The sequence below is a fragment of the Sciurus vulgaris genome (genome assembly GCF_902686455.1).
Source record: "Sciurus vulgaris genome assembly, chromosome: 18".
NCBI classification, from domain to species: domain Eukaryota; kingdom Metazoa; phylum Chordata; class Mammalia; order Rodentia; family Sciuridae; genus Sciurus; species Sciurus vulgaris.
Window position 1 is genome coordinate 35,152,478 of NC_136479.1, and position 21,318 is coordinate 35,173,795.

Sequence of the window (21,318 nt, forward strand, 5' to 3'; positions counted from 1 at the left end):
ACATTTCCAACACCCTAGAGACGCGTACATGTTAGAAGCTTGCTATTCCCAATCCTCCCTACTCATCCTCTGGCAACCAGGAATTTACTTTCTATGTAGCTGCCCATCCTGGATGTTTCATATAAATGAAACCATAAAATATCTGATATTTTATATGTGGCTTCTTTCATTTAAACCTTATATTTCGTAGGTTCATCCATGTTGTATCAATACTTCATTACTTTCTTGTGACTAAATAATATCCCATCATTCAGAAATACCACATTTTGCTTATCCACATGATGGGCATTTACATTCCGAAACTTTTGGCCTATGGTCAATCTTTTTTTTTTTTTTAATTTATTTTTATTGTAAACAAATGGGATACATCTTGTTTCTCTGTTTGTACATGAAGTAGAAGCATACCATTTGTGTAATCACACATTTGCCTAGGGTAATAGTTTTTGATTCATTCTGTTATTCCCCCCGCCGACCCCGCCACTGCTATGGTCAATTTTGACAAACACGGTTTCTTTTTTTTCTTTGTACTGGGGATTGAACTCCTGTGCTTTGTCACAGAGCTACAACCCTAGCCCTTTTTACTTTGAGACAGGGTTTTGTTAAATTGCTGAGAGCCTTGCTAAGTTGCAGAGGCTGGCCTCAAACATGCAATCCTCAGCCTCTAGAGTTGATGGGATTAGAGGGGTATGCTACCACACCCGGTTTAACAGAACACTTAAAGACCAACCCATCAGATACTGCATTTGCAAGACTGCCTAATTATAATGAGGCTCACAGCTTGATATGGGGCATGCATTATTCAATAAGAAATACTGTTAACCTGTATTATAGATGATTTAAAGGTATATTTTTCAAGATAAGCATGATGTACCAAGAAATATGGATATCAAAGGGTTATAGGAATTTTTAAATTTTTACTTTAATAGCTTACAAGCAAAAACCATAACATTCCTCAGTTATTTATATCTACTATTGAAGAGATGATGTGAGAAGCAAGATAAAAATCCTTACCTCTTTTCTAGTCTCTCTTTAAGTTGGCTTTCTCTTATTCCCTGAGGATGAAGGCAGTTTAGCAACTCATCCAGTTCCTTCTGACTATCACATAAAAACCTGTAGAGGTGAAAGAGATCTTATAGCTCTGAAAAGCAATCAGTCAAACAAGAAGGGATCAAGGGCTGATGATGGGAGCTGGAAAAACAAAATCCTAAACCTGTTCAGTCTAACATCTACAATCAGAATAAATAATTCACTGTTTCCATGATGCTTAAAGTCAGCTTCAGGAGGACACTGGAACCAGTGTTTCTTTAGTACTGTAAAACAAGACAAATTTTAAAAGTTAATAGGAACATCTGCACACATACCTTCAAAAAGTAAACCTATACCTAAAAGATGAAAGGTCACTGAATCGTAGCTGATCACAGCTAATGCAGTTAAAGCAATTAAAAGGGACCTTCCCAATTTCGAGTTCTAAGCCCAGCCTCAGCACAAGTGAGACACTAAGCAATTCAGTGACCCTGTCTCTCAATAAAATACAAAAGTAGGGCTGGGGATGTGGCTCAGTGGTCAAGTGCCCCTGAGTTCAATCGCTGGTAGAACTGCCACCCCCTGCAACAAAAAGGGGTAACCCTCCCAGAGTTGAAGAAGAACCTAGCTTCTTGCTAAAAAAAAAAAAAAAGTGCAACTGTGCCCAACTGTGTACACTGGCTATGTATACAATTTCTATTCTTCAATTAATAAAATTTAATCAATGAATTCATTTTAAATTTAATTTATACAGTTTATGTAAAGTATAAATAATTACCAAATTAATAAACTTGAATGAATTAATAACATTTAACTCAGGAATATCCTAACTACTTCTGTTCCCCGATTTAAGAGCATCTCCACTGTTACATAAGATCTATGATATAATATGCAAAGTTACATTATAGAGGGAAAATCAAATTCCAAACCTTGAGAAATACAAATATCTGCTTATCAAAAAAATCAAATCTGCTTATGAAACAGTGAGTTTTAATATACAAGAATTCAAAGTAACATGAAATGTCCTCAATAGATTTCATTATATTAAATATTTTCTTAACATTTGGGGAAAGAGAAAAAAAAAAAGAGCAACCAGATGAATGCTCACATTACCATAGGTTCTGTCCCTGCTTGGGGATGGTGGTCTCCACAGCAGTTTCTACTGCTGATCCATGCTGTGTGTTGATGGTTGCGTTCTTGCCTAAGTTTGTTTTCTTACCTAAGAAAAATGTAAACATTAAGTTAAACATAGTAAATACCTAATTCCTAGTTTCAAGTCTAAATAACCTACACCAAGCCCAACAACATTTCTTTTGAATATCATTATCTGAATAATAATACATTATCTGAGTCAGATGGTCTCTAAATTATGATGGTACAATTTACGAGTTTTTCATTTTATGATGATAGCAAAGTGATATACAACATCACATCATTAGAAACTATACTTCAAATTTTTAACTTTTCCTGGGTCTACAATATCCAATACAACATTCTACTGCAATGCTGGGTAGTCAACAAGCCACATAATCATAAGGGTGAGCAATGATAGTTTACAATATGCTACGATGCTGCTAAGCCATGCTGTTTGGTAAGGATAGTTGTATTAAATGCATTTTTCAAAATATTTTTTTTTAGTTGTAGATGGACATAATACCTTTATTTTACTTATTTATTTTTATGTGGTGCTCAGGATGTAAACCAGTGCCTCCATTGCTAGGCAAGTGCTCTGCCCCTGAACTACAACTCCAGCCCTTAAATGATTTTCAACATATAATATTTTCAATTTCCAGTAAGTTTATGGAAACATAACCCCATTGTAAGTTGAGAAGTACCCGTATTTACTCTCTATAGTTGAACAGTTTAAATTTTAAGAGTACTATAACTATAACTATAAGTACTATAACTAAGAATAGAGGGATGACTAAATAACTTTATATCAAAGCAAATAAAGAATCCTTGGATTGGGAACATAGCTCAGTGATAAGAACACTTGGCTCACATGAGTGAGCCCTGGCTTTGAACGCCGGTACTGCCCCCCAAAAAAAAGAAAAAGAAAAAGAAAAAGGAAGGAAATGAAAAAATGATTATTCCTTGTCAATGATGTTATGAGCAAAGACACCTGAGATGAAGATGAAGGGGAGACAATCAAAATATAGAAAATACTACAGACTTGACCTTGGAGACTTCAAATGTCAAATAATAACCACTAACTTTTTCATAAATAAGTTTATATATACCTTTCATAACCTTAATATAGATATAGTTTATGTCTATTTATCAAAGTCCGTTTTAGAACACTACAATATTTTAGTTCTGACTTAATGCTATAATTGGTTCTCTCCCTCTGTCCCCTTCCCTTCCCCTCAACCTGCAGCAACTTCCATGAAATTCTATGTAACCCTGTGAAGTCTTTATGGCTGGGTAATTCTGAACAGATACTATCATTCTGGAACTTGAAAACACTAAATGAGACCATCTACCAGGCCAGGTACATTGTTCCACACCCATAATCCCAACTATTCAGGAGGCTGAGGCAGGATGATGGCATGCTAGAGGTCAGCCTGGGCAACTTAGTGAGACCCGAGCAGGGGTGCTGGGGATAGTTCAGTGGTAGAGTGGGGATAGTTCAGTGGTAGAGTGGGTTCAATCTCCAGGAACATAAAAATCAAAATAAAAGAAAACACACCTTACAAATAAAGGGATTTGGAGCCCAATCCTCTCTCAGGGATCTATTTAACTACATAGACCTGATTTTCGAGCCCTGACGTTAAGGTTTAACCCAAGCTGATTTCTATTCTGCTGTCCTCCCAAGTAGCTGGAATTACAGGATGGCAGGTGCTACCAAGTCAGGCTGTCATTTGGCTTTTGAAATACATTATAAAACAGACCCTCTTCCAGTAATGTCTTCCATCTCTGAAGACCCTGACTCTGTAGTTAACTGCTAATCTAACTGTAACCTCAGCTAGGTATTTATAAAGTCTACAAAAACTAGATTTTTTGACAAGGTGACAATCTACATTTAACATAATTTAACATGAAAACACTTTACATTTGAAGTTTGGGGATATACAATAACCCTAAATATCACATAAACAAGGACAGAACAGTTTCCACTACAAAGAATTCTCTGGCTCAAAATGTTAGTAACTTGGAAGTTGAGAAGACCTGCTCTGACCCTAGCATCTCATTCTCAAAACTTAAAAAGACATAGTGACAGGAGCTGAAGCAGCAGCGCAGGTTGTCCCCGTTTCCCCTCCCCCTTCCCTTCTCCGGTTGACTTTCCGGGTCCCCTACACTCCACAGTCCCGGTCCCGTCATGTCCCAGAAACTAGAAGAAGAAAACCCTGCGGTGGGAACCGGCGAGGAGAAGCAGGACACACAAGAGAAAGCAGGTATTCTCCCTGAGAGGGCTGAGGAGGCAAGCTAAAGGCCAAATGTCCAAGCCGAGGACAAAAGCCTGGAGGCTCTGACTTCCTCATGAAGAGACTCCAGAAAGGGCAAAAGTACTTTGACTCAGGAGACTACAACATGGCCAAAGCCAAGACGAAGAATAAGCAGCTGCCAAGTGCAGGACCAGACAAGAACCTGGTGACTGGTGACCACATCCCCACCCCACAGGATCTGCCCCAGAGAAAGTCCTCACTCGTCACCAGCAAGCTTGCGGGGTAACCTGGGTCCCCCTCTTCCCCTTCCTCACCCTCTGGACTTTACATATTGTAGGCAGGGATGGAATGGGCACCTAGTCAGATCTTCTCAGCTTGCTAGCTAGGAAAGACTTGAGATTCTGCTGGGGGTTACTGAAAGGTAATGTAGGTTGAAGAGGGCTCTGAGTTTCTTTCTTTGTTTCAGACTTCCATACCCTCACTGTAGCCCACGTAGGGGCCCAGAAACAGGAAAGACTAGGATTGGAAATGCTGCAAACTTTCTTTTGTGAGAAACTGGGGAGATATGATTTCTCCTTTTTTGAAAGAGAATGTCTCCACATTAGTTAGGCTGAGCCTTGGGAATAACGTGGCAGTTTTAACATCCCAAGACTAACCTGATATAGTTGGGAAAGGTAGATTGAATGAGACGTGTTTTCTGTGCTTCTAAGTGTTTTGTCCCTTAGGCTGCTATTGCTTCATGTTTTCATTATGGAAGGTTTAGAGAACCCTCAAAAAGGAAAACTGATTTGCTTGCCTAAAACTACAGTGCCCACTTTACCTCCTTTATTTAGTATCTCTTACAGTTTGCCCTGGCTTGCAAATAATGTAAACATTGATGATGAACATTATTGATGGAAAATGGGCACCTACTCTCTCTCTTCCAGCATGTCACTTTTGAAAGTTTTGTTGAATAGAAGATCTAAGAGCACTGGTTCAGGAGTCAGAGATATTTGGGTTCTAGTTTCACTCAGTCTTGGAAGTACTGTTACATAACTTGGTAATGTCATTTAGCCTCTCTGCATTTGTTTCCTCATCTGTAGAGTTAAATATGTATAAGTTTGATTCTGATTCTAAAATTCTGCATCTGCCAGCAGAAAAACTTTATGCTAGTTCATCATAAAACTAAAAGTGAGAAAGGCCCATGGGTGAACCTCTGCTTTGTATTACTGGGAAAATACTACAGAGGGGAACTATTCAGGGCTACATGAAAAGGAAGTTTGAGATTTGAGGTCTTTATTCAGGCAACAGAACTTTATAGGTATCATGATCTTGAGGGTCAAGGAAAAAAAAAAAAAAAAGAAGAAGCTAGCCAGGGAAGATTTTTACCTCTATTCCACCCACTTTTCCTGCCTACTCTGGGCCTTACCTGCTTAAATGCTGCTCTGGCAGCAGAGCTGATGGGCCTGAGGAAACATGTTCAGTCAAGCCCATTTGGAGACCCATGTTTTTAGATGTAATTAGATGCCAGGTGCATTATTAGGGAAAGAAAAAGGGATAAACTGAGCTAGCCCCTCCCCCAGGACTTAGTTCTACTGCAGGGCTGGCGCAGCAGCTTCTTAGGAGATGATTCACCTTGGCGGGAACTGGGAAAAGTGGTTAAGGCAGGAAGACTAAAATTGACCTTCCTGGAGTTCAGAAACCCAACTTTTATGTGATAAAGGAGAGGTAGCAGTGCTGATTCAGAAACAGGTGGAAGGGTTATGGTGACCAGCTTGTTCAATCTGGTTATTAATAGCTTAGCCTGAATCTTACTGAATGCAACCTGCTAGTTGTGACCAAGAGGGTCAGGCTGAGACTTAACTGTTCAAGTAAGCAGGATTCTGTAATCCTCTCTTGCCCTTTCACCTCACAAATTCTAATATGCCAAACATGTGGCCTGTTGAGAATAACTGGTGAACTTGCTGATGTGTACATGGGAGTGAGGTGGGTATATACTGCTCTCCTGACTGGCTGCTAAGTTTTCTGGTTGTTATTCAGACTGATAGGAAAAGGTTGGTGAGGAAGGAAGGGAGAGAGCAGGATCCCTGAATTCCCTGGACCCCAAACTCCTTGACTGTCACTTGTAATTGTATATAATTTTTTTGTGTCTCTTGCTTCATTTCCTCATGCTGTCATTCTTAATCTAAAGTCCATGTGGAAAGGGGAAAATGCTGAACATCGTTGTATAGTTCCTTCAACTGTCCCAGCCATGTTGTACATAGATATGTCATGTTATTATATATAAAAAAAAAAAAACTTAAAAAGAAAAATTTAATTTTTCTTTAAATATATTCAATAGGTATACTTCAAGAAAGAATATGAAAATACATATTCAGAAAAGTACACCTGGGTTTATTTTACAAACCCACTCACATAACCAGTGCCGAGATGAGGAGGACTGTCGTGCCCCCTCATGACCCTTTTCACTTTGTTTTTTAGTTTTGTTTTTAAAGAGATAGGGTCTTGCTGTATTGCCCAGGCTGCACCCGAACAACATGGCTCAAATGACCCTCCTGGTTTCAGCCTGCCAAGTACCTGGGATTACAGGTGCCAACTTTTGCCCACTTCCAGTCACTTATTTTTTATGTATTTGCCGTTTCTCTTTACCAGAATTTTATATGACATTCCAGACCTTATCTGTCTTGTTTGCAGCTGCACCCCCCACACAGTAAAAATTGCTCTATAGATGAGAAGCTCCAAAAATATTGAATAAATAATTTTAAAAGCAAAGAGGAGACATTTATTTACATTTTTAGGTAATAGGAATTGAAGCTAAGGGCACTTAACCACTGAGTCACATCTCCAGCCTGTTTTATTTTTTATTTTGAGAAAGGGCTTCACTAAAATGCTCAGGACTTCAATAAATTGTTGAGATTGGTCTCAAACTTAAAATTCTCCTGCCTCTGCCTCCCAAACTGCTGGGATAGGATAGAAGATACAACGTTGCTTTCTTGGTTCCCTAACCTCCATGCTAACCCCTGAAGCACCTACAAAGAAGTTTACAAGGGACAAAGTTTGAAAACTGTGCCTATAAAATTTACTACCCAAATATCCTAAGTTGAAGCTCTCTATCCTCTCACAACAGTGAGGACCAAACTGGTAATAAAAATGGTTAATTCCTTTGCTTCTCTCTATGGCATTCATGACACTCACCATGAAATACTTATAGATTTTTTAAAAGAAGGCGACAAATGGAAATGGAAATGGAAAAGGTAGTAGCCACACAACCATGGGAGGGAACACTGATGTGCCATGCTGCTAAGCTGGATGCCTGGGAGGTTAGGTGCGTTCACTGCATTTTCAACATACAATCCTTTCAATCTATGATGGGGTTCATTAGGACACAATCCTCTCACAATCAGAGGGGTATCTAGAGTAGACAGGCTTACTTCGGGGACAGTAATCCTCATCAGGAGAGTCTGCCCGGTCTTTGCGGCGATGGTTGAATCGGTAGTCAATGCTGTCATGTACCCAGCCTTTCTCAATGAACAATCCAGGAACTTCATCTGAGAAGAGCCAGTATCTACAAATCAGAGTGAAGTGTTAATAAGATAATGAATACATCAGGATTGGATGATTTTAATGTTGAAAAGTTGACTAAGCATTTGAAACCACAGTTGACAGAACCTTTGCTCAGAACTGCAGATAGATTAAACTGGTAAAACAGAGGATACCAAAATTTCCTGGAATTTGAGACTGACTAAATGTCTATAATCTTTATAACTTCTAATACTTCTCTATCTTCAGGTTCCACACAATGCATGTATTTTAAATATGTTACCAGGTTGAGAACTGTAGCTCAGTGGTAGAGTGCTTGCCTAGCATTTGTGAGGCCCTGGGTCCAATCCCTAGTACTGCTGGAAAATTATAAGTGTGAGTGTATGTTGTGTATTCAACTAACTATAAGGAAGTCTGGATTATATTTCACCCTCATTTCAGTTTTATATTTTTAATACCTTCAAGAGCTAGAAAAAGTCTCTTTCTTTTTCTTTTTTTTGGGAAATGCTGGGAACAAACACAGGGCCTCCTGAATGTTAGGCAAACACTTTACCACTAAGCCACATCCCCAGCCCTGGGCAATGTCTTATATAACTTTGTAACCCTAGTATTTGGCACAGTTAATAGTCAAAAAACGTATGATAAGCAACTGTGTTTTCAATGGAAACTGGAAAACTGAACAGGAAAGGTTACCTATTTTTAGTGCTTCAGATAGCGTCATAACTAATAACAAAAGAATAGCCCTGTAAGATAACAAAAATCAAATTTAGTAACTTACCTATTATGGTTTCGATCAGTACCAATAGGAGTCCTCCGCATAACTAGTTTTGCCTTGGCAATTCCTTCCTGGAAAGCCTTCTCAGCAGCTGCCTTGTGCTTCCGGATTCGTTCTTCCTCAGCTTCACGTTCTAGTTTCACTGGTAAAGATAAAAAAGCGCCAGTTAGGGGCTGGGATTGTGGCTCAGTGGTAGAGCGCTTGCTTAGCAAGTATGAGGCACAGGGTTTGATTCTCAGCACCACATATAAATAAATAAAGTTCATTGACAACAACAAAAAAGAATTTAAAAGAAAAAGAAAAAAGTGCCCATTAGAAGTAGATGCTCAGCCTGGTGTGGAGGCACACAATGGTAATCCCAGAGGTGTGCAGGCTAAGTCAGAAGGACTGCCAGTTCAAAGCCAGCCTCAGCAATTTAGAGAGGCCCTTAGCAACTCAGCAAGTCCCTGTCTCTAAATAAAATAAAATACATAAAAAAAAGGCTGAGGATGTGGTTCAGTGGTTGAGCCCCTGGGTTTAATTCTTGGTACAAAAAAAAAAAAAAGAAAGAAAGAAAGAAAGAAGGAAAAAGAAAAAGAAAGTAGATGCTCAAAGAACCTGTTTCCCTCTCTGAATTCTCATCTACGAAATGGCATGTAAGACAACAATTTCTATTTGGTCTTCCCATATTCCTCAAATTTTCATGAAGTCTCACCTACCACTGTCAAAAATCAGGATAAATGTAATTAATAAAATAACCATTTCAAAATAAAACATATTTCAGTCCTGAGGAACTGGGACAGTAATTCAGCTTAATATCCTTGACAAGAAAAAACAAACTGAGAAAGTCAGGACACAGAAACCTGTGTAGACAATTATAATTAGTGTCAGGTGCTCGCTCTGGACACAAAAGGCCTTGGTTCAATCCCCAGCATTGCACCCGTACACACACACTACCACCAAAAAATGACAACGTTGTATGTTGAATAACATTTTTCTAATTATTTGGCAAGTCACTGCTGTAAATGATGGAAAAATTTTAATTGATTCACTCAGTTTATTCATTACAACAACTTATTTTATTCCAATAGAAATTTCTTTCACCACCATCAACAAAAAAAACCCTGTCATTTTGTCTTTTTAAGTTCTTCCCTGACACAAATTGCTACCAAACAGTACAGAACACTGCTATTTACAATGCCAGAATCTTTAACCCTGGATCCTCTACTGATCACATCCATAATATGGTAAGAATGTGGAAAATCCATCTGTCAACAGATGTTACTTTTAAAACTTAAGACAAATTCTATTTACATAAACTAATGTGGAAGAGTTGGGGGTGTTGGTACAGTGCCTGCCTAACATGTTCCAGGCCCTAGGTTTGATCTCAGGCACTGAAAAACCAAAGTAAAATACAATGAAACATGGAATTCGTTACCTTTAACAAATTTATCTTGACCTATTGACTGCTATTAGCAGTCAATAGAAGGGGAAATGATAAAAAGAGGCAGCGAGAACTGACGGTGTGGCTCAGCAGTAGAGCTAGAATGCTTGCACTCAGTGTGCCAGAGACCCTGGGTCTCATCCCCCACCAAGAAAATAAATAAATAATGACATACAACTAACAGACTTTTAGAAGAAAACACGGGGATAAATCTTTACAATCTTGGATTCAGAAATGGATTCTCAAGATATAACATCATATCCATGAGCAACAAAAGAAAAATATATTTTAAAAACTGGACCTCACCAAAATTAAAAACATTTATGCCTCAAAGGACACTATCAAGAAAGTGAAAAGACAACTCACAAATTGGGCAAAAATATTTTACACATAGTGTTTAATAAGGGAGTTGTATTCTAGAATATGTTAAGTCTTACAACTTAATAATTAAAAGAACTTTCTTGGCATGGAGTAGTATAGGGGATTGAACCTAGGGGCACTTTACCACTGAGTTACACCCCCAGCCCTTTTTATTTATTTTTAGTTGGGATCTTGCTTAGTTGCTGGGCTGCCCTTGAATTTGTAATCCTTTTGCCTCTGCCTCCCAAGTAGCTGGGATTACAAGCATGTGCCACCACCTCCACAAATAACTCAATTTAATAATGGGCAAAAGATATGAATTAACATTTCTTCAAAGATACACAAATAGCCAATAGGAACATAACTAGTCATGAAGGAAATGCAAATCAAAATAATGAGAGATCAATTCACTCCCACCTGGATGGCTATAACCATAAAGACAAAATAACAAGGGTTAGTGAGGAAGTAGAGAAATCAGAACCTTCAGACACCACTGGTGGGAAGATAAAATCATGCAGCCACCTTGATAAATAGCCTGGCAGTTCCACAGCAATTCCATTCCTAAATATGTACCCAAAAGAAATAAAACACGTCTATAGAAAAACTGTTGTCCTAATATTGAAAACAGTATCACTCATAATACCCAAAGGTTGAAACAACCTAAAATGTCCACTGACCTCCTGGAGAAGAAAGAGATGGTCTTATGAGTGGCTCCTTTCATGAGGCATGTTTTTCTGTCTGTTTACAGTACTGGGAATTGAACCCAGAAGTGCTCTACCACTAAGCTATGTCTGTGGTCATTTTTATTATTCTCAGACAAGGTCTTACTAAGTTAAGCTAGCCTTGAGTTTGCGATCCTCTCCTCCTGCCTCAGCCTCTTAAGTAGTGAGAGCACAGACATGCACCAAGGCACCCGGCTAGCATAGTGCTATACATGCGACAGCAAGGGTGAGCTTCCAAATCAAGCTACGTGAGGAGGGGAAACAAAGTCACAGAAGTACAAATTTATTATATGATTATTGTTATGGTTTAGATATGAGGTGGCCCCCAAAATCTCATGTGAAAGACAATCCAGAAAGGTTCAGTGATGAAATGCTTACGTAAGGAGAGTTGTAACCTAATCAGTGGATTAATCCACTGACATGAACTAACTGGGTGATAACTGTAGGCAGGCAGGCTATGGTGGGAGGAAGTGTGTCACCAGGGGTGATACTATCCCTAGTAAGTAGAGCTTTCTCTGCTTCTTGGTTGCTGTGTCCTGAGCTGCCTTTGTTTGCCATATTCTTCCACCATGATGGTGTCTCATCTTGGGCCCAGAGCTGTGGAGCTGGCCAATCAGGTATTGGACGCCTGAAACTGTGGGCCAAAATAAGCTTTTCCTCTTCTAAGTTGTTCCTGTCAACTCTTTTGGTCTCAGGAACACAAAGCTGATGAAAACAATTCCATTTATAGGAAACATCTAGAACAGGCAAATTTATATATAAAGAAAGTAGACTGGTGGCCACTTACAGCTGGGGAAGATGGGTGAATGGGGTGACAATAAGGTAAGGGGAGTCGGGTGTCTTCCTGAAGTGAAAAAAATCATGACTGTGGCAATGGCTAGGCATATCTGTAAATATATTTCACAACAATGAATGGTATATGATAAAGGAGTGAATTATATGGTGTGAGAATTATTTGATAAGGTTTTTTTCTTAAAATTCAGATTTGATGGTGCCATTAAAGTCCAAGATTTTTCAATTCTTGAACATTAATAAAGGAAAGATTATTATCTAAGTTGGCAACTGTGCTAAGGGCTTCAATCTTACCAAATATATGAGAAGAGTGAGGCATGGATAAATAACTTGCCCAAGGAATATAGCAAAACTAGGAGGATTCAAACCAAGGTCACCAATTCCAAAGAGCAATCTGCTATTTTCAGTATGTCTATTTGTGGGTTTGGGCATTTACCAAAGTCAGAAAAGATGCCAACATCACATTAATTGATCATTAACTGCAGAATTCCAGGCTGAACACTCATTCTACAGTATTATACATCTATCTAGGTTGAGGGCTACAGCTCAGTGGCAGAGTGCTTTGCCTGGCACGTGCAAACCCTGGTTTTAGTACCCAGCAACACAGACACACACATACCACACACTCATATAATATCACATTACATACCTAGCTGGTGCTGGGTTGTCACATACAGAACAAGCACATAGTCACGACAGAGACTTCCCATTTCTCTGCCAACTTCCTTTCTTTTATTACCTCCTAAAGGCCTTCCCTGTTAGTATAGAATTTTACCTTTCATTTCTCTTTCCTGGATTTCCCGTTCCCTCTTAGCTTGCATAGCAAGCAGCCTTCTGCTCTTCACAGCACTGATCATGTCTTCAGCTTCCATATCAACTTGGGGTTCGAACTTCACAATTTCTTTTTTCCTATCAGTTTTTCCTAACCCATTTTCCTCTTTTCCATTTTCTTTATTTCTGGCTTCCATTTCTTTCCGCTTCTGTTTCTCTGCTCTCTTCTTGTCATTTTCCTCCTTCAACACAGCAAGCCGTTCCTTCCACAACTCTGCAGACATCTGCTGTCTTGTCTCCATGTGGTCTTGCACTGAGTACGTCATGAGAATCCGGTGGCACAGTGCTGTCAAGATCCGCAGCTTCTCCTCTGATGATAGCTCAAAAAACTCAGAGGTTTCCAGCTTCTCCAAGAACTCATCTTGTACCTCATTGTCCTCAAATGGTGCTGAGTCTTTATTGTCATCTGTGTCTGAGCCCTCGCTTTCCTCCTGGGCATCTGATCTGCGCAAGCAGAGCCGAACCAGCTCTGAAACAGAATGCAGAGTGAGTGGGATTTCCGACAGCTTCATTCCCAACTCACCATAGTCTTCTGCTATTTCATCTTGCAGTAAGGTCTGCAGCAGGATGACCAGAACTCTGTTCAGGTATAAGAAGCCACCCTTATCTGCACTCAAGGCTTCCATTAGGGACACAGCAGTGATAGGATACTGAGCATCTGGTAAGAGAAGCCCAGAATAACAGCTCAAGAACTCCACCACCAGGGCCACATCCCCAAAGAGAGTGTTGGGCAGCCCTTCAGGGGTATCCACCAACCTAAATGTTGGAAGACTTTTGCCATTTAACTCTTGGTCCTCATATCGCTTCTGCTTTTCTAATTTCTCAAGCATTTCCTTCTCTCTCCTTTCTTTGGCTTTTTCCTTCAACTTTTCTTTTAGTTCCTGCCGTTTCTTCTTCAAATATTCTTTCCGTTGCTCTTCAGACATAGAGGCCCACCTCTTCCTATGCTCTAGAAGCTCATAGCGCTTTTGAACAATAGTTCTCAATTCTTCTGGGAGACGGGCTCTATCTTCACTGGAGAGAAGACGAGCTGTTTTGGAAATAACACAGGATAGGGCACTCTTCTTGTCCTCCCTGTCTTTGTTTTCTTTGTAATAGGCAATGAGATGCAGGGCAGCAGGAGGCAAGTGTTTATGAGGTTTACTGGAGGACCTAGGTGTGGCCCCAGAATTCCGGGGAGCTCGTGTCATCTTCTGAGTGCCTTTGGCCATATCCAACAAAGTCATCTGTTTCATTTTGGTTTTAGGAGTCTTTAAACCCTTTTTGGGAGATTTGGCATTCCCTGTGGATTTCTGTCCATTCAAGATGCCTTTGCTCCTGCCCTTTGCCTTCAAAGGTTTGTCACTGTGCTTCCCTGGTTTCTTAGAAGGTGGGCCTTTTTTAGGAATGTGAAAGTTGGCATGTAATTTGTTGGGTGACATCATCTTCATCATTTCTTCCAGATGTTCTTCTGGAGATCTAGAATTCTTTGAGTTCTTCACTTTGAGTGGTGAGCCATTCAACGATTTTTTCAAGTGTACATGACACCACAACTTGGGATTTAGTGGGGAATTCAGAGAAGAATTGTCTGCCTTGGATTTCTTTGAGGGCTTCCTATCTGGGGATCCAGTATTCTTCCTCTTAGCTGAAGGGTTGAGAGTCATGTACTAGAAGTTAAGAATGAGGAAAAAATTAATTTTAAAAACTAAAAAAGCAAAAAAAAAAAAAACAAAAACAAACAAACAAACAAACAAACAAACAAAAAACTAAAAAAGCAATATATTATAAAGACCCTCATCCCTAGGTATTCAAGTAAAGCTACATATTTACTTCTCTTCATAGACACTGTCCCTGAAAAAGCAAAGACATGACTGTTAGCTAATGTTTTTGCCATATCAAAACGAGTATCTCTTGATACCCAGACTTCAAAATCTATACTCTGAGGCTAAAAGTGCAGCTCAGTGGTAGAGTACTTACCCACCAGGGTTCATGTCCCAGTTATCACACAAAAAGTCTACACTCTTGAAATTAAACTGTTTGTGTTTGTTTGTTTGTTTACTTGCTTACTTATGTGTCAAGGATTGAACACAAGGCTTCACACATATCAGGCAATACTACATCACTGATCGATATAATCGATCCCTGATATTACACATTTGTTATATAAGTAGCTCTGTTTGAGTGTGTAGCTGTGGGTATTTAATTTCTGAAATATTTTAAAGAAATCTATGAACCTTTTCCCTGGAAACAACACACAAAAACTATGCATACAATTTCAGAGAGACCATCATCCATAGACCCCAGACAAGGAATAACTAAAAAAAATAGCAATATTTTGAGTAATTTTAAAAGCATTGCTCTTGGGCTGGGGGTGTAGCACATTGGTAAAGTATTGGCCTAGCATGCCCAAAGGCCTAGGGTTTGATTCCCAGCACATACAAAAGAACAGAACTGCTACTGAAGTAGGACTGGATTTAAAGCTTTAAACTTTTGTTCTAGATCAGGGCATGTATGCTTTTAAGATGTATACTACTTAAATATTTTGTCTATATTCAGGCATATTTTCTTATTAATAATTACTTATTAATAATAAGTATAATAAAACAAACACTGCTCATAGATAAGGAAACCTCCTGAACTTGGCTCCTATTTCTCAAACTCCTCTCTGTCTTCTCCCTGTTACTGAATAACTCATTTCCATGAATACATTAACTATGAGCTATCTAAATTCTCACTAATTTCATATAATTTTCTCTTTGAACAGCCTCTATTACTCAAATTTTTGAACTCTAGCACCCCAACCCCACAGTCCTCCAATCTCCTATAACTTTAAATTCATTTATTTCATCACATTTTCACTACCCTCAATCTCTTGTCCTTTTAAGACAGGGGTCTACTAATGCTGTCCAGGCTCCTGCCTCAGCTTCCTGAGTAGCTGGCACTACAGATGCACCTGGCTCTGCTTGTCCTTCTTTATCCAGTTTAAATTCCAGTCAGTCATTTAATCAATTTTAATATAAATGTGCAATTCCCTCGTCTCTTGTCTTCTATTATATTTACTTGGAAAAACCATAACCCTGACTGGTTCTCATTTTATTCACTCTGAGCGTAGTTTTAACATGGCTAGGATAAAATACACAAAGAGCCTCACTCCAATTCTACCACCAGGAACTTCCAATGGGGCCCCCACGGCCCCCAGTTCACAGTACATCCCTTCGCCCACTTGCCTTCCCTCTCTCCTAGAAACACAGCTTCTCCTAGCTCCTCCCACCCCTCCACATCCATCACACAGTATTAGTTAATAGGTTAGAACCCCTTCCATTTGTCACAGTACCACTGTTTCTCTAATTAAAAGTATACTTCACCCAGACACACACATCTATAATCCTAGTGACTGGAGGCTGAGGCAGGATAATCGTAAGTTCCAGGTCAGTACCAGCAACTTAGCAAGACCATCTCAAAATAATAAATAAAAAGGATGGGGGATACAATTCAGTGGTAAAGCACCCCAGTGCCAAAAATAAATAAATAAATAAATCTGTACTTAAAAAACTTACGATTTTAATGATTTAAGGAATGTAATTTCAAAGAAAAAAATTACAACTAAAACACAAACTGAACAAAATAACCAAGCAATACAAAACTATAGCCTATTTCAGAAAAATGTGTAGAGAATAGAAGACTGGATAACCTCCAGAATACCTGACTTCGACTGCCACAAGGAGGAATACAAAACCACAAAATCCGGAAACTTCAGGGTTTTTAATAGGTCTAACCTGAGAAAAGCACCAAGCAAAGAATCAACCTGGAGACAGTGGGTAGGATAAGCTAGTATAAAAGAAGACAGCAGGCAAAAAGAAAAAACAGCCAAAGACTACAGAATATGAAATTAGGAGTCACTACAAAAGGCTTCAGGGAAAGAGCTAAGGCAAAATAGAGAGCACTGAAGAACACGCTGTTAGGAGTAAGGCAACAAATGTAGTAAGATTCAATAAGCTGTGCTACAACGCCAATGAGGCACTAGGGCTGGGGTGGAGCTCCATAGCAGAGCACTTGCCTCTCATGTTTGAGGCCCTGGATTCAGGCCCTAACAACACACCACAAAACAAAACACAGAACAAAAAGACTGAAACATTAAAGGCAGAATCATCAGAGAAACAAACTCAAAGAGACACAAGACTTCTGGAGAAGCATGGTATGCTCTGGGTGAGTAAGCTCTCCTTAACAAATCTCCCTTCGGCCTAAGTTTCCTAAATGTAAAAGCCAATCTGCCTTCTAAGAATTACACTGACTGGCTGCTTCTGTTCCCTTTTAAAAACTGGATGTTAAGATGGGTGTGGTGGTACACTGCCTGTAATCCCAGTGGCTGGGGAGGTTGAGGCAGGAGAATCCTGAGTTCAAATCCAGCCTCAGCAACTTCGTGAGGTGCTAAGCAACTCAGTGAGACCCTGTCTCTAAATAAAATAAAAAAAGGGCTAGGGATGTGGCTCCGTGGTTGAGTGCTCCTGAGTTCAACCCCTGGTATCACCCCACCACCAACAGCAAAAAAAAACCCTGGATGTTTTGTTTCCCAATAATCCTTGGGATAGGCTGACAAAGAGGTATAGTGCTTAACAGAACACACACTTTACCCATGAAACCCCCAATACAGAATTTCCCTGTCCTAGCTCCCCAAGACAAATTTGAAAATGTTAAAAAAAATAAATAAGCAAAAGAAAGGTAAATTATTTCACATCTCATTCTCCTCTTGGAAAATAATACTATCAGTACTTTAAAGAGAGCAATTAGGTCGGGCACGGTGGTGTATGCCTATAATCTCAGCAGCTAGGGACACTGAGGCAGGAGGATCAAGAGTTCAAAGCCAGCCTCAGCAACTTAGTGGGGCCCTAAGCAACTCAGTGAGACCCTGTCTCTAAATAAAATATAAGAAAGGGCTGGGGATGTGGGTCAGTGGTTGAGTGCCCCTGAGTTCAACCCCTGGTACCAAAAAAAAAAAAAAGATAAAGGGAACAATCATATCACAAAATATCCTCCAAATCACAGACAAAGATCCATCACTACCTGGTCAGGAACTGAAAACAAACATGCTATCTCCCAAAAGCAAACCATCCTCTTCAGGAAGTCTTGGAAAATATCCACGGCAGAACCATATAGATTGGCAATGTTTTCTAATGCTCAGAATAACAAGCTATTGCTTAAAGTTTATCCTAAAATAAATATACCATTGAAAAGGAGAATAATATGAGACTTTTGTTTCTGGCATTTTAAATAGGCATCTTTTAGGTAGGATTTATTTTAACTGGGTCATTTCTTTTCTTTCTTCTTTTTTTTTTTTGGCAGTGCTAGGGACTGAACCCAGGGCTTTGTGCTTGCAAGGCAAGCACTCTACCAACTGAGCTATATCCCCAGCCCTAACTGGGTCATTTTTTAATTTATGGATTGTATTTTTTCTTACTTAAAAACATTCAAATTTAGAATAAATTTCTTTAACGTCTACTCAGAAGCATAACTATTATAAAGCAATAATACAAGGTGGTACACAGGGGTGGTATGTTATGAGAGGGTACACAGCCACCCATTCTTATTTATAAAGTGTGGTGTTTTTTTTTGACAAGCCACACCATAAAATTTTATTTCTGAAAAATGAAAGAAATGAACTCACCCAACCCCCTCCCAATAGGCCGGCTCCGGGCGTGAGCAGTCCTTCAGTAACTGGATCATCTCAGCATGGGGCATGCTGGGTAGTCACAGCCCATTGGGAGCCGGCACTGGCTGGACTCAGGGGGATCTGAAAAAGCATAAAACCACTTATGTGCTAAGGGTCTCCCCTGTGCCCCACTCAGCATGATTTGCCTCTTAGATTAGTATAATGGCAGAGAGAAGAATGGATACCCAGATTGGTAGGATTAAAATTTTTGGTAAAGGCACTTCCTATTTCCAAACAAGCAAACATACTTACGAGTGTTCTCAGCAATGGGGTAGGTGGAAAGAAAAATAAGAGTACACACAATCCTATATCTGTCCTGTCACCTGGAACTTGCCACCATCATAAATACCATGTTTATCAGTAAAAATAAAATAAAAAGTGAAGAAACCATTTGTAACATTTAGGATGCTAAATTTATCTAATATGCAAAATCTGAAAATTAGAAAACTTTGACAATCTATACCTGATTCTTCGTTCTTCTCGTGTTCAGGGTCTGAGGGCAATCTCAATCTCTCTATGCATCTGTCAGCAAATTTTCTAAAAGTGTTACTCTGAAGTATTTTTAAAGGGTTTTGAAAATAATATACTTTAATTTATTTTTTATAGTCCTGGGATTTGAACCCAGTCTTAAAGCATGCTAGGAAAGCACTTTGTCACTGAACTATATCCCCAGTCCCTGTAATTTTTTTAAAAGTACTTCTGCCTTTGTCTCTAACTCATGAGTAAACTTTAAAGGCAAAAATTTAAGAAAAATCTTAGCCCGGTGCAGTGACCTACACCCATAATCCCAGAGGCAAGAAGGTTACAAGTTTGGGGCCAGCCTCAGCAACTCAGCAAGACACTGTCAAAAAAAAAGGAAGGAAGGAAGGGAGAGAGATCTTAGAGTGAGGAATTTACTTAAAGTTTGTTATTGGGACAAGTGAGAATTATATTTTAAAATGCACTAGTAATGAGACAAATTAAAATTATGTATCTTCCGATTTGATATAAATTCTGTGGCATTCCTAACCTGAATCTACTAAGGAAACAATTCCAAATCAAAGCGCATCCTATAAAATAACTAGTTTGTGTTACTCAAAAATGCCAGGGTAGGGGCTGGGAATATAGCTCAGTTGGTAGAGTGCTTGCCTAGCATGAAAAAGGTACTGGGTTCAATCCCCAGCACCACCAGGAAAAAAAAAAAAAAAAAAAAATGCCAAGGCTAGCTGGATAGGGTGGTGTACACCTATAACCCCAGCTACTCACAAGGCTGAAGCAGGAGGATTTCAAGTTTGGTAAGGCCAGCCCAGACAACTTAGTGAGACCCTGTCTCAAAATAAAATAAAAAGGGCCAGGGATGCAGTTCAGTGAGTGGGGTCCTGGGTTAAATTCCATACCAGCCAGGTGACAAGGTGCATGCCTGTAATTCCAGCAGCTCGGGAAGCTGAGGCAGAAGGACTGTGAGTTCAAAGACAGCCTCAGCAAGTTAGCAACACCTTAGCCAAGATCTTGTCTCAAAAGTAAAATATTAAAAAAGTACTGGGGATGTGTGTGGCTCAGTGGTTAACTGCCCCTGGGTTCAATGTCCAGTATTTAAAAAAAAAAAAAAAAAAAAAAAAAAAAGGAGGTTTTTATTAGACAACTGGCAAAATCTGAGTTATAACTGCAGATTGTAGTGTTGTTTCAAAATTAATTTCCTGATTTTGATTACTACAGTTACATTAGAAATATCCTTGTTTTAAAAAAATACATATAAAAAATTTTTAAAAAATACATATTCAGGCTGGGCTTGGTGGTGTGTGCCTACAATCTCAGTGACTCAGGAGGCTGAGGCAGAAGGAGCACAAGTTCAAGGCCAGTCTTAGCAACTGAGTCAGGCCCTAAGCAATTTAGTGGGACCCTGTCTCAAAATAACCAATAAAAAGGTCTGGGGATGTGGCTCAGTGGTAAATTGCCCCTGGGTTACATCCCCAGTAAACCCACATACACACAAAAAGGAATACATAATCAGGCATTTTAAAAGAGGGCATCTAGAGTTGTACTTTACTGGGTTATAATAAATTATGGTAAAGGTTCTAATATTCAAGAAGTTATTGAATACATGGAAATTCTTTAATAGTATTTAAACAATTTCTTATGAAAGTATTTAATAGTATTTAAATACTATTTAAATACTATTTAAATACTTATTAAATATAAGTATTTAATAGTATTCAAACAATTTCTTATGAAAGTATTTCAAAATAAAATGTTTTAAATGTAGTAAGAAAAATGCTAAAGAAGTTTCCAAATATCTGTTTTTTAAAAAAATCTTATAATCACATCTCCTATAAATGTAATCATTTATCACTAATATTTATGTGACCAAAAATCATCAAAAAAATTTTTTTCCAGATGTTTTAAGTGTTATTTCCTTCTTATGTCTCTACCCAAAGCACCCTATTAGCACCCATCATTACAAAGCCAGAGTTCAAATATTATGGAAAAACTAAGAAAAAACCCGGTCTGCTGTACAGATTTAACAAGAGGGAAATGAGCTGCTTAAGAGAGCAGAAGACATATTATTTCACCATCCACTGCTTTATAAATCATTCCTCCAAGTCATTAGGCCTATAAAAACTTAGCTATTCCAAAAACCAAATGCCAGGGGCATTTTTCTTAACCAATGACTTCTTCAAGAAATGAATTAAACGGCCATAGGCCCATTATATGCAAAGCACTATGCTAAACTCACAAGATACAAAATGAGTAAGTCAGTTCTTACTAAAATGTATATTCTAGAAAGGGTTTCTACAGACCACACACACCCTCATCATCATCAC

The 21,318-nt window shown here is 38.9% G+C and overlaps 1 protein-coding gene and 1 pseudogene across 2 annotated transcripts in view; one reads left to right on the forward strand and one right to left on the reverse strand.

Annotated features, from left to right (window-relative positions):
* BAZ1B (bromodomain adjacent to zinc finger domain 1B) overlaps nt 1–21,318 on the reverse strand; it is a 73,104-nt gene that overhangs the window by 18,745 nt on the left and 33,041 nt on the right. Inside the window, exons 7-11 of the mRNA XM_079120514.1 lie at nt 12,776–14,477; nt 8,707–8,845; nt 7,820–7,953; nt 2,137–2,242; nt 1,012–1,110 (exon numbers count right to left, since the gene is read on the reverse strand). Of these exons, the coding sequence (XP_078976640.1) occupies nt 1,012–1,110; nt 2,137–2,242; nt 7,820–7,953; nt 8,707–8,845; nt 12,776–14,477 (2,180 nt within the window). The remainder of the gene's footprint in view (nt 1–1,011; nt 1,111–2,136; nt 2,243–7,819; nt 7,954–8,706; nt 8,846–12,775; nt 14,478–21,318) is intronic.
* Nucleotides 4,239–6,662, forward strand: LOC306649485 (alpha-endosulfine-like; annotated as a pseudogene). Its single transcript has one exon. The product of its transcript is annotated as an alpha-endosulfine-like (transcript).